This window comes from Stegostoma tigrinum, chromosome 21 (assembly GCF_030684315.1).
Source record: "Stegostoma tigrinum isolate sSteTig4 chromosome 21, sSteTig4.hap1, whole genome shotgun sequence".
Taxonomy (NCBI): domain Eukaryota; kingdom Metazoa; phylum Chordata; class Chondrichthyes; order Orectolobiformes; family Stegostomatidae; genus Stegostoma; species Stegostoma tigrinum.
Window position 1 is genome coordinate 43389286 of NC_081374.1, and position 13704 is coordinate 43402989.

Here is a 13704-nt window from a genome sequence, read left to right on the forward strand (position 1 = left end):
TCAATGACATTCCTTTTGTTGTAAGGTCAAAGCGCAAACGTTCAGAGGTGATTGTTCTGAGCCATCAATTTCCAACTCCTCTGCTTCTTCAAGTCCATTACTACTGGCAGTAAGACCTGGCCTTGGGCTATAAATAGCAAGTAAAATTCACATCACAAAAACGGTATCACTATAGTCTAAAAGCGGTCAAAGGGCTCCTAAAAGGTTTTTTAAAAATTGAATCATCTCTGAGTCAAAATCCTTGGGTTACCATAGATCTTACCACAGTCTTAACTGGATCAGCCACATAACTACTGTGGTTCCAAAAAATTGGGAATTCTGTAGCAAGTAACTTACCCTCAACTTCCCAATCCCCATCCACTACTGATAAGGAATAAGTGAGAGATGAAAATTCTTCCCCTTCCCTGGATAAACACAACCACAAGCAGCTCCAAAACATCCAGATCAATTCAGGCCACTTGACTGACACCCCATCACTTAGCATTCACTCCTTTCACCATCAACACATACTGGCATTATTGTATACCATCTCTGAATATGTTTTGAAGCAATTTACCAAGGCTCCTTCAACAGAACTTTCCAAACCCATCACCTCTATTGTCTAGAAGACCAAGGGCACCAGATGTATGGGAACAACACTAGCTGTTAGACCTCCTCCAAGGCACAGTATTCTATCTTTGAACAATATCACCATTCACTAGTAGAGTCAAAATCCTGGAATTCTCTTTCAAACTACGCTCTACCTACCACAGATGGAGTGCAGTTGTTCTATAAGACAGTACATCATATTCTCTAGTGCAACTAAGGATGTGCAGTAATTCCAAATCAAGATGGCAGCAGAGTAGAATGCTTCAGCGGGAGCACATTCGCTTCGTCCATTTCTTTCTCTTTTTCTATTGATGTTCTTTTCTCTCTTCGGCCTCAGCATGGACCCAGTGAGGGTGTCTTCTCGCCCTGGGCTATGGTGGTCTCTCTGCCTCGTGATGATCTCTTGGTTTGGTGTGGTGGTGGCTTGGTGCGCAAGCAGGTCCTGCCCCAGGTATGTTCCGGAGGCAGGAGATCAGAGATGCAACAGCAGTGATGGCTTCACAGCCCAACACAGGATGTGCAAGCAGTGAAGGAGGACTTCTGCTATCTGCGGCGGTGTTGGTGTCAAGCTCAAGCAGCTGTCGTCTCCAGGAGAGCGATTTAAGCAGAGCACTTGTCAAAGATTGTTGAACTTCTAACTTTATTCCTTTATTTTTCCAGTTTAAATTAAGGAGGACATTAATGTTAATTTCTTTATTTCCTTATTGGTATTTATTCTATGAAGCCAATGGTTAACTTTTTAAACTTCTTTTACTACTTTGGACCTAAGTTTTTTTGTACCTAGATACATCTGTATCTAAGATGGTGCCATGTGTGGCAACATTATACACTTTTCACTGTACTCCTGTACTTGTCACTGACACTAATACATTGCCAGCCTAATCAGGAGTAGGTTTAGCTTTCCTTCAGAGAGAGAGATCAGGACATCAAAACAGGCAATTTACACAAATTCACCTTGAATTCTCTCATCTTACGTAGATAGTGGGTAGCAATTTAAATTGTGAACAAAGTCTTGAATAGTCTCATATTTAGTACTGGTAATTTTACTGTAAAACAGAACTTGGGTCATACAGTGCACAAAAACAGTACTGCACATACATCTTAAAATACATTCTTCTTTAAAAAAAACTTTTTTGCATTGCAGTTTGGTGAATGTACTAGAAGATACTAAATTATTTTATATGTCTTGCACTTACACAAAGAATAATTGACATCTGGGACTGATTACAACATGGCAATCTAATCAATGGTTTCAGATGGTGCTCATAAACTGCAAGAGTAAATCTCATGCAGCTTGTGAAAGTCAGTCAAACCTCAAGACTATACTTTCCAATCACTACAAAGCTTCAAAACAAAGTTGCTTTTACTCAGTATTCGGTCTATTTTGGTTTCTGCAGTGTGCTCTGCACAGTGACGTTTATACTGGGAGATTAATGATTAGGGGATTGCCCTGCATTGAAGAAATGCTCCCACTTTCCCTCAATAGTTCATCTGCCAAAACCATTCTTAATAGCTTTTTTGTCATTGCTTCTATTCAGTTCTATGGATGGTCACCACCCTCAGATACCTCTTTTCAACTGGTATTCATGCCTAGGCCACACAGTGAGCTATGGCATTCTATCAGATTTTGTGAGGAAGCTGAACATGATCCCATCCTTAGAAGACATTCAGCCACACGCCTTTCTAGTAGGTATTGATGAACAGCTGGTAGGAAGAGTAGGAAACCCAACTAACTTTCCTCCTTATCAGGAGCTTGAGGATTAATTGCAATTATTGACTAGGTTGGGATCAATTAGCTTAGTACAGACTTAATCAAACTGGATTTCCTACAAGTCTATGAGTAAAATTTTATTACTGCTTTACTTTGATGAACTTTCAGGAGGGCACAGTGAAATATGGTTAGTGTGCATTACTTTTAATTACAATATAACTCCCCACTAGTCAACCATACCAGGGATCATCAGTGGCGAGGCACACAAAGAAACCAGGGGAACACAAACTGACCATAGGCAAGAAAGTCACGTTGTACCAAAAGCGGAGGCACTATACTGTACACTAAAAAACACTTTAATATGTCACGGGTAGAAAAACGGAACAAAGGAATAACAAGGGAAATATCACACCTACACGAATTACAAATATAACACAGGTGAAAATAAAGCTGTATAAAACGTCATGTATTTAAATACATTTACAAATTAAAAAAAAATTCCTATACAAGTTCTGAAGGTTGTGCTGCGACTAAAGGTTGTCTAAAATGGGCCCTAATCTCAGGAAAAATGCTGTAACAGTTTTTTTTTAAATTGTCTTGGAATTTTTACCTTTTATAGAAAAATGATGCGATATATTATTTCATAACAAGCAAAAGCTTTACATGGTGTATAATACAAAAACCACAGCTGCACAAAACTGTGCCAATCTTATTATACAGCATCAGTACCTTTGTGAAGTTATGTACACAGTTCCACGCTGCTTGATGCAGTGTTTTATGTATATGCTTTTACATACGTATGGCAGGTAACATACAAAAACTAGATCCTTTGATTCTAGGTGGGCGCTTACTCTTCACATTAGCCATTGGTGCAATGAATGTAAGCTGACCAAAAAAAGTGCCAAGACAAAAATAAATTCATGCTATTAATGGGGACAAGGGTTAATGGGAGTATTTTCTCTCGACATGGAATATTTTCTCAGGCACCAATTGATTCCACACATTTAGATCTGTACTGATTGTCCCTTCTGAAGCAAAATATTTTTATAAATATGATGATTTAAATTTCACCCTGATGTCCCAATTAACAAGTGTCGACGGTAATAGTGAAATCGTTGCAATGTCACTTTAACCCCACCAGATAAGCTTTGTTAGTGTCTGCGGTGTCACACTTTCAAAGCTGGCAACATCTAGTGGCACAAAATTGGTAGTACAACTGGACAAAGCTGCCATATTGTGGATGGAAAGACACTCATGTTTCTGCTCTGTGGCTAATTCTATCCTAGCGCTCACCCAGACTTCACTGCTTGCAATTGCTGCATCTCTCTTCCCTTCATTCTCCTGCAATGGTATGTAGGCATTTTCGATATTCACAAATATTTACATGACTCCGAAAAGGGGACATCAAATCTGATAGTTTACATATAATAAATAAATGGAAAATGCACACTTCAAACAGGGGACAAGTGGGAAAAACTTCAAGTGTTGTGCAGTTTGCAGCATTTTAAAACCATAAACGTTAACTGCAAAACTATATCCAGATATCTGAATGCTGAAAACTTTTCCCTGGCAGAAAGCCAAGGGTCTCCAGCTCTAAACACAAGGATCAATTCGCAGCCAATTGGGCTTTTGCAGGATTTCAGGGCACAGAGACCTACTCAAAGAGCAGTTTTAATTGATATTCCGATATGGAATTAAATTGCAACATTTTTTAAATACACAGGGAAATGAAATATAAATGAAATTTTCTTTTTATAAATAGATGGAAAAAAATTATATATCTATCCTTGGGCATTTTTTGTAAAATCAGAGATCTCTCTCATAGGAAGAATAGTGACTTGAGTTGAAGCCTCCCTGAGGCAGGTGCCGAGACTGACTGCAGAGCTTGACAGGTGCCTGGAGACCATTCCCAGTAGTTTTTCTATTCAGGTTCTTTAGTGTGTGACTGTCAATGACTCACGTGTGTGAGACACAGGATTTGTGCATGTAAGTGAGTTGTGTGCATGCGAGTGTGAGCCAGTTTAAGATAGTGAGCGTGAGAGTATGCCAATGAGTATGGGTGGCAAGGCTAATGTTCTCATTTTGGATTGTTCACTTCTCCTGGTGTCACAAAACCTTCTGTCTGTCAGAGCGAGATGAGATACTAAGGTGATGCAGGAAGTTTCTCTCTGGCATAACAGGGACATTTCTGCAAAACCAATAATTTAAAAAACATCAGTCCTTCTAATTTCATGTTATAGTAAACAGGTATAAAATGTAGACAGTAAGGTTCCAGTTCTTCATCTGCACAATGATTGCATTTCCTCCTGACCCTTGTTAACTGCCAGTGGATTTTAATCATATCACATTCTTCCTCAGCATTTTTTTTCTGTTGACTCTGATTGTTCATGCGAGTTGAGTTCATAAAGGCATTTAGCAAGTGCGGTGGAAGCCTCCATACCACTGATAGCCAGTACCGAAAGGTGGTTCTCATGTCGCTTCAGCAACCTAAGATGGGAAAAGAAACATTTTCAGAGCTATTACTCACTGGCAATATAAAGTACACTGGATCCCAAATACTAGTGCGGTTTTCACTAACTGCTATTACACACAAGATAATAAATTGTTACAGAAATGCTGCTCTGAAATCCAGGGAAAGTGATTAAAAATAAACTCAGCTTTGTGTTTAACAAAACAAATATAAAATAACGTTCCATAGGAAAGCCATATCAATGGGTTTTAACACTAAAAAAGTGAGTTTTAGACCTTACTTCAATAACTCAGTGCTAAGGATTGAAATCAAGCATTTTCCTAAGGTGAAAACTGTTAAGTATGTGGGAAGATATTTATTTAGGGTTTTGCAGTAGATCTGTAGCTCGGGTTGTGGGTGTTGAGGTTGGCTGGCTCGCTGAACTGGTTTGTTGTTCTGCAGACATTTCGTTACCGTTCTTGGTAACATCCTCAGTGCAGCCTCTGATGAAGCGTTGGCATGTTTTCCCACTGGTTTTTAAACTCTGGGGTCCGTTGCGATGGATTGCCTCACTTCTGGGTTTCCTCCATAATGGAATGTATATGGGGTCGAGTTCAATGTGTTTATTAATAGCCTGCTTCGCAGGCTGCCATACTTCCAGGAATTCTCATACTTGTCTCTGCCTAGCCTGTCCCAGGATCTTGATCTTGTCCCAGTCGAAGTCGTGGTTCTCCTTGTCCATGTGGATTGAGGTGAGTGAGTACTGGTCATGTCTTTTTGTAGCCTAAAGACCCACTCCCTGCCCTGGACAGGACCAATGTCATCCACAAGATCCCCTATAGAGACTGCGAAAAACACTACATCAAACAAACAGGAAGGAAACTAACAAGAGTACATGAACACCAAGTGGCTACAAAAAGACACGAACAATACGCACTCACTTCAATCCAGATGGACAAGGAGCACCACGACTTCGTCTGGGACAACACCAAGATCCTGGGACAGGCTAGGCAGAGACAAGCACGAGAATTCCTGGAAGCATGGCACTCTGCGAAGCAGGTTATTAATAAGCACATTGAACTTGACCCCATATACATTCCACTACGGAGGAAAGCTGGACGTGAGGCAATCCATCGCGACAGACCCCAGAGTTTAAAAATCAGGCAGGAAAACACACCGCCGCTTCTTCAGTGGCCACACTGAGGATGTTACCAAGCACAGTAATGAAACATCTGTGGAACAATAAACCAGCTTGGCGAGCCAACCAACCTCAAGATATTTATTTATACAATATCAATTATTTCAGAGACAAGAAGAACTTACATTCGCCCAAGTTCTGAGTATCTAGCAACATTCTTCAAAATTAAGGCAGAAGTCAAACGAATATGCTTCACAATCGGCCCTTCCTTCTCATCCTGCCAAAGAAATGCACACATGAGAATCACTTATACAAGGTAAATATAAATTTAAAAGGGTGACAAGAGACCACTGCTTTACAATGATGGAATTTTAGTTTTATCTCCACATCACCACTGGTGTAACTGTATGGCCTTACTTTAAAATTATACAGGAACGTGCAAAGAACTCTTAGGCCAGAGACCTCCGCACTTTTCTTCTCTCTCTCTCTCTCTCTCTAGTACTGGTATTTTACTTCAGTATGGAATGAGATTGTGCACTCCACACTTTTCATTATCAAGTTCAACCTTGCCTCCAGGAACATCTACATTGCAATACAAGACAATGCAGAAATGATCCTGACTGATTTTTCATCTACTGGGGTCCTCGCAATAATGATGCCAATTATAGTATCTCAACTGATACCAAACTAATTCAGCGTTGGTGCGAAATCAAACAAGGCCTTCAAACCAATATGGATTCATTTGGATAGGTAAATCACTTGGGGAAATCTCAACATCCCCTGAAGATGTTAATTACTCAAAGTAAGGAAATTTTCTTATCTAAACATAGGTAATAGGGTACAGATGCTCAGAGCCTTTGCTCCTTGGTATCACTCTGTCTGGGTCATTTCAATCCATGGGTAAACTCTTGTTTGGTTCTAACCTAAACCTATTTTCCCATGTTGGGTATACAACGGCCTTCAGTACCTTTGAATTGTAAATTGCTCATTGAAGCTGTGTGGAATATCTTGTTTAGTGAGTGAAAAACTTAGATTTGAAATAATGTATTATCATTAATAACAATGCCTTTTGATATTTTCTTGGCACTTAAAATCATCAGCAACTAGTTGCTGCAGCAGTTTGATTGCCGGAGAAATGGCATGCGTATTTGTCTAAACTTTACTCCGATGTATAGTGGGAGTTTAAACATCAGAACAACTGAACAGCAAAAATTTTCTAAATAAATTCAGCGAATCTGATAGAAAACAATTACATCTACAATGTCTTGAGCATATAAATTTGCAGAACAGATGTAAATTCCTTTAAACTTTTAATTAAGTTTTAATATCTTGCACATATGAAAATATGAATGGAAATTAAATTACACGTAAAAGATGTGTGTGTCATAAAACTTCTGGACATTAAGTTAGGGGACTTTGGCTAATATGTAACTTAGGTTAAGCACATCAATTATTCTCAAGTTATCATGCAGACCCTGTGTGCAACGGTACTTTTGGGATGTGGATTTTGATTTGACCGAAAACGCAAGCACTGCACGTAGGGAAATAAGTTGCAGCACAATGAAGATGTAATGAAGCACAATCTTCCATATCTCCAAGAACACTTGGTTTTCTCTTTGTGTCTGTCTTGATCTTAAAAAGCAGGGTTCAGTTACTGTAGCTTAGGATACAACTTATTGTCAGGTTTAGGTAGCTACTTCAGCTGAGGTTGAAGCATCTCTGGCTACCAGTTGCATCTAAGTTGGTGTTCAGTTGAAGATGATACTACGGTATGCTGTCTGACCGAAGTCAGACACATGCAGCGAAGTGCTGGAGAACAAAGCAATAAATTAATCATTCAGTTCTCAAAAACTACATTCATTGATCAACACTTTTGTGTCCAAAGGAGGTGGTGGTGGGAAGTATCAGAAAGCATCACCTGCTGCTTTGTGTTGGTGTTATTCTTGAAATGGTGATGATGCCAAACTGGGGACTACAATAGGTGCCACACTAATAACACTGCCTATGCATCAGTCTTTAGTCCTTCTGTCATTTGATGGAAGTGATGCTCAACATTCTCCATTCATAAATTAAATATAAAGTTTAAATATAAAAACAGAAGTTGCTGGAGAAGCTCAGCAAGTCTGGCAGCATCTGTGAAGAGAAATCGGAGTTAACATTTTAGGTCCAGTGACCCTTTCATCTGAGGAAGGATCACCAGGCCTGAAATGTTAACTCTGATTTCTTTTCACAGATGCTGCCAGACCCCCTGAGCTTTTCCAGCAACTTCTGTTCTTGTTTCTGAGTTCCAGGATTGGTTGTTTCAGTTTTTATTAAATTTAGATACCCATTTACCAAAATGTAACCACAATATGCAACTTGATGCCATCCACTGCAAAGATTTTACTGTTAACTTGGCTTAGAAGACTGTGGCTTAAAACTCCACTTCATCTAACACAATCTAGATTTTCTCAACATAGCAGTGCAGATGGCAATGTTACATTATTGAAGGTGGTGATCGATGTACCATCTGCCTGTCCAATGGCACAGTTCAAAACCAGAAAGGGAGTTCTCCCAGTTTCCTTATCGGCAAATTTAACTCAACTGAAACAAATTAATTTGTCTCACTTTCAATTTATCGCAGTGTTAGCTGATGACCTTGTGACAAATTTGCTTGTATAGCAACTTGCTTTTGTACTGTATCTTTACCAAAAAACATCGTAAGGGGCTTCACAGACAAGTTTTATAAAAATAATTACACATTACAAAGTAATTAATTGGCTATGAATGTCCTCAGCATGTGAAAGGGTTATAATCACGCAGGTTCTTGGGTTAATTGACTATTCAGTCAATCAATGCCAGGAATCACTTGATGGCCCAGTATTTGACACTTATCTTTAATCAATGGCATGCAATCAACTGGTTATCATTGTGCTATAACACCCATTAGTTTCTGGAATTAAGGCAACCAGTATTTACAAGTCACTATATAGTGCATGCATTTTTATGTATAGCTTTTATTACATAAGCAATAACCAATTATTAAAAATATTTAGTAAAGAAAACAGAAATAAATAGAAGGACAAAAACAGAAATTGCTGTAGAAACTCAGGTCTGGCTGCATCGGTGGACAGAAATCAGAGTTAACGTTTCAGGTGAAGTGACCCTTCCTCAGAACTGATGGTAGCTGGAAAAATGTTAGTTTATATGCAGAGGATAGGTTGGGGGAATGGGGTGAGGAGTAAAAGCTAGGTGGGGATAGAGCCCAAAGAAAGAGAAGAACAGTGTGATAGACAAAGGAGTGGATAATGATCTGGCTTAGTGTGTCCAACGTTCTTGTCTCTCTTTGGGCCCTATTCCCACTTATCTTTTACTCCTCACCCCCTCCCCCGACCCTATCATCTACATATAAATAAACATTTTCTTAGCCACCATCAGTTCTGAGGAAGGGTCACTCAACCCAAAAATGTTAACTGATTTCTCTCGACAGATGCTGCCAGACCTGCTGACCTTTCCCAGAAATTTCTGTTTTTCTTTCTGATTTACAGCATCCACGGTACTTTTCTCCCCCAGTTTTTAATAAATACAGGAATTCCAGTGAACAATAAGAAAAGTACCCTCTAGATCCAGAAATCAGTTGCAGTGTCAGTTATACAGCACAGAAACAAATCCTTTGATTCAACTCATCCATACTTGACCAGATATCCTATGTTAATCTAGTTCCATTTGCCAACATTTAGTCCATATCCCTCTAAACCCTTCTTATTCACATACCCATTCAGATGCCTTTTAAATGTTATTGTACCAGCCCCCACCACTTCCTCTGACAGCTTGCACTATACATGCACTAGCCTCTGTGTGAAAAAGTTGCCTGAGGTCCCTTTTAAATCTTTCTCCCCTCACCATAAACTACGCCCTCTAGTTTTGGATTCCACACCCACGGGGAAAAGACCTTGCCTATTCACTCTACTCATATCCCTCATGATTTTATAAAAGGCCACACTTCAGCCTCTGACGCTCCAGGGAAAATAGCCCCAGCCTATTTAGCCTCTCCCTATAGCCCAAACCCTCCAACCCTGGCAATATCCTTACAAATATTTTCTGAACCCTTTCAAGTAGCACAACATCCTTCCTATGACAGGAAAACCAAAGTGCATGCAGTATTCCAAAAGTAACCTAACCAATGTCCTATACAGCTGCAACATGACCTGCCAACTCCTATACTCACTATCTTATCGACCTGCAAGTCCACTATCAAGGAACTCTGAACCTGCACTCGAAGGTATCTTTGTTCAGCAACGCTCCCCAGGACCTTACTGTTAAATGTTCAAGTCCTGCCATTCCAGAATGCAGCACTTCGCATTTATCTAAATTAAACCCCATCAGCCACTCCTCAGCCCGTTGGCTCATTGGTTCATCTGATCAAGATACTTTGAGGTAACCTTCTTTGCTGTCCACTACACCTCCAACTTTGGTGTCATCTTATTAGTGATTCTATTGTTAGTTCTGTTTATAAGCAAACAGCAAACTTGAATTACTGGTGTACAGCACCTCATTACACCTTGGTAGAGAATGTCACAGCCAATCAATTACTTCTGAAATTCAGCAAAACCAGTAGCGAATTTATTTACAGCAGGCTATCACAAACTGTGAATGCCGATTGAGGAAAAATCGTTGATCAGGATACCAGAAGAACTGCCTGCTCTCCTTTCAGTGTTAAGGCATATTCTAAACCTACTTGAAGATGGTAAGAGTTTAATGTTCAAGTGAAAGAAGGCATTCATGTCTGCAGCAGACTGAAATGTCAACTAAACTCAAATTCTGGAGTAGAGCGTAAACTATAAATCTTCTGACACAAACAGCTCCCTTTTATCTAAATTAATGTAACATTTAGAAGTTGATGACCGCTTCTTACGTGTACGGTACGTGCCCTCTGCTTCAACTTGTCTCAAAGCATAAATGGTTAATGGAGATATTTACCAAGTAATTCCTAAAATTAAGATTGCGGGATCCTTTCCTCAGAGCCATTAGCGCAGCACTGGGGTGATTGACCAAGGCCTTGTGAGATTTGGGTGTTGGAGTTGTACCATCTGATGGAGACTGCCTGAAGAAAACAAATTGAGATACATGAAAATCATGACACAGCTCAGTATATCCAGTCTATGCATGATTTCAATGCTAAAATACGTAATCCAAAAGCAATAATGGGTAATTATAAATAAATTTGGGAATAAATTAATTTAGCCTGGCAAGTGATGAGGTCGCATATAATGAAGGAGTGTGTTTAAGACGCTCTTGATATACAGTACCAAGAGCTGTGAAGTCATTTTATGTACTTTAAAACAGGCCCAATATCTTCATGCAACAATGGTCCAGGGGTAACTACAAAGAGTTCACAATCGAACAGAGAGTTAGATGCAGCAATGTAACATTTATAAAACAGAACTTTAATGCAATCACTATTCTATTATCAATATATAAGTCCATTAAAGTTATTTGGACAATAGATCTCCAGTATTAAATTGCTTTTATAGGAATTTTGTAAGATTATGTTTTGGGAGTTCTCTTTAAAATACACAGTAAAATGGAGACATGAAAGTAGTCACAAGACCTACTTGGATTTTGGCCCAACAAGCCTGGGTGACTGAGTTAGAAAGCGTACCAACTTGTTTTCCTGGGAAATAGGTGGAAAGATGGTCAGACATATCAACACCACTTTCAACAGTTGTGCTAACAGTGGAGAGACTGTTGATTTCCAAGTCCCTGGAGGGACTTGAAGTATTTGTTTCTGTAAACAGTTAAAATGTGAAACTGTCGATTTAATTTCAAAATGATTAGACTCCAGGGTCTGGAGGACACTGATGTCCTTCTCTCCCTGATGCTACCATGAGATGGGCTTTGAGAAGGAGAAGAATCCACTGTTTGCTGTTCCTGAGACAGCCTGTGAGCGCGAGGGAGGGCGAGCGCACGAGGGAGGGCAGGAGAGACAAATGGTCACGAACAAAGCTGAAAGGTTCAGCTACCTTCAGCTAGAAGGAAGAAAGGTAGTGAAGAAGGCATTTGGTATGCTTGCCTTTATTGGTCAGTGCATTCAGGATAGAAGTTGGGAGGTCATATTGCTGCTGTACAGCACATTTGCTAGACCACTACTGGAAAGCTGCGTTCAATTCCGGTTTCACTCCAAAGGAAAGAATTTGTTTAATTTGAAAGGGTGCAGAAACGATTTACAAGCATGTTGCCAGGGTTGGAGAGTTTGAGCTATAAGGTGAGGCTGAATAAGCTGGAGCTATTTTCCCTGGAGGCTGAGGGGTGACCTTATAAAATTACGAGGGGCACGGATATGATGAAGAGTCAAGATCTTTTCCCCAGCATAGGGGAGTCCAAAACTAGAGGGCACACATTTAAGGTGGGAGGGGAGATTTAAAAGAGGGACAACATTTTCATGCAAAAGGCGATGCACGTATGGCATGAACTGTCAGAGGCGGTGGTGGAAGCTCGTACAATTACTACACTTAAAAGGCATCTGGATGGTTACATGAATAGGAAGGGTTTAGAGGGATATGGGCCAAATGATGGAAAATTAGACTAGATTAATTTAGTATATCTGGTTGGCATGAATAAGTTAGGCCGAAAGGTTTGTTTCCATACTCTATGACTCAATAATCCCCAGGTTAGTCCACACCTTGAAAGTGAGACAGGTATTAGAAGTCATCCAGATGGAGAAGAAAAGCCAAGAATAACTTTGGACAAATTCCCGAAGATGGGACACAGTAAAAAGCAACCACAGAGGAAAATGTGCAGTTATTTATTATGTTAAACAAGAAAACATTTGTGAAGATTAGAATATAGGTTGCATTGAAATAGTGTTTAGTAAATATTATTTTCGGGTGATCCTTTCAGTCAGACATTCACTGGAACTTCAAATTACTTTTTTAAAGTTATTGATCACTATGGGGATTGTAAAATATAGAATACAGAACAAGATATGGACGGCAGTTTCAGAAAGGCCTTTGTGAATCTAACAAAGCTGGATATAATGGCAAGTTATACAGTCAAGTCAGGATAATTACCATAATCCACAGAAAAACAATATCCTTTAAATTTTAACTGTCTTTATAAAAAGATTCCTGGAGGCTACTCATTTCTATGGTAAGTAAAGTCAATTTGATTTGTCATAATTACGCCTGCTGTACATACAGATCCTGTGGTCATCTCATTTTACAATCGATGAAATAAAACAGTACAAAACATCGAAAAGTTATTAAAAACTCTGCAATCTTTATGACTCATCACAATCTACCTCCGCCCTGACACTCCATTTGCCACAGACACCCTCAAACCAGGTAGATTATCTCCACACCCCAAATATTCTAATCACATCACTGGGCGACCTGCTAAATCCATGCACAATCCAAACCTCTACTCGGAGCATAGAACATAGAAAAGTACAGCACAGTACAGGCCCTTCGGCCCACAATGTTGTGCCGTGGAATAATCCTAATCCTAATCCAAAACTAAAATAACCTAACCTACATTCCCCTCAATTCACTGTTATCCATGTACATGTCCAGCAGTCGCTTAAATGTCACTAATGACTCCGCTTCCATGACTACCACTGGCAATCTATCCCATGTGCTCACAACTCTCTGGGTGAAGAGCCTCCCTCTGACGTCTCCTCTATACCTTCCTCCTAACACCTTAAAACTATGACCCCTTGTGGCAGTCAATCCTGCCCTGGGGAAAAGTCTCTGGCTATCGACTCTATCCATGCCTCTCATTACCTTGTACACCTCAATCAGGTCACCTGTCTTTCTCCTTCTCTCCAGAGAGAAAAGTCCA

General features: G+C 39.8%; 1 protein-coding gene across 1 annotated transcript in view; it reads right to left on the reverse strand.

The window, feature by feature from the left end:
* Nucleotides 1-1655: 1655 nt before the first annotated feature.
* The window catches only part of LOC125462759 (AT-rich interactive domain-containing protein 2-like), a 226919-nt gene continuing 214870 nt past the window's right edge, over nt 1656-13704 (reverse strand). Inside the window, exons 19-21 of the mRNA XM_048553095.2 lie at nt 10846-10969; nt 6072-6163; nt 1656-4786 (exon numbers count right to left, since the gene is read on the reverse strand). Of these exons, the coding sequence (XP_048409052.1) occupies nt 4654-4786; nt 6072-6163; nt 10846-10969 (349 nt within the window). The 3' untranslated portion in view covers nt 1656-4653. The remainder of the gene's footprint in view (nt 4787-6071; nt 6164-10845; nt 10970-13704) is intronic.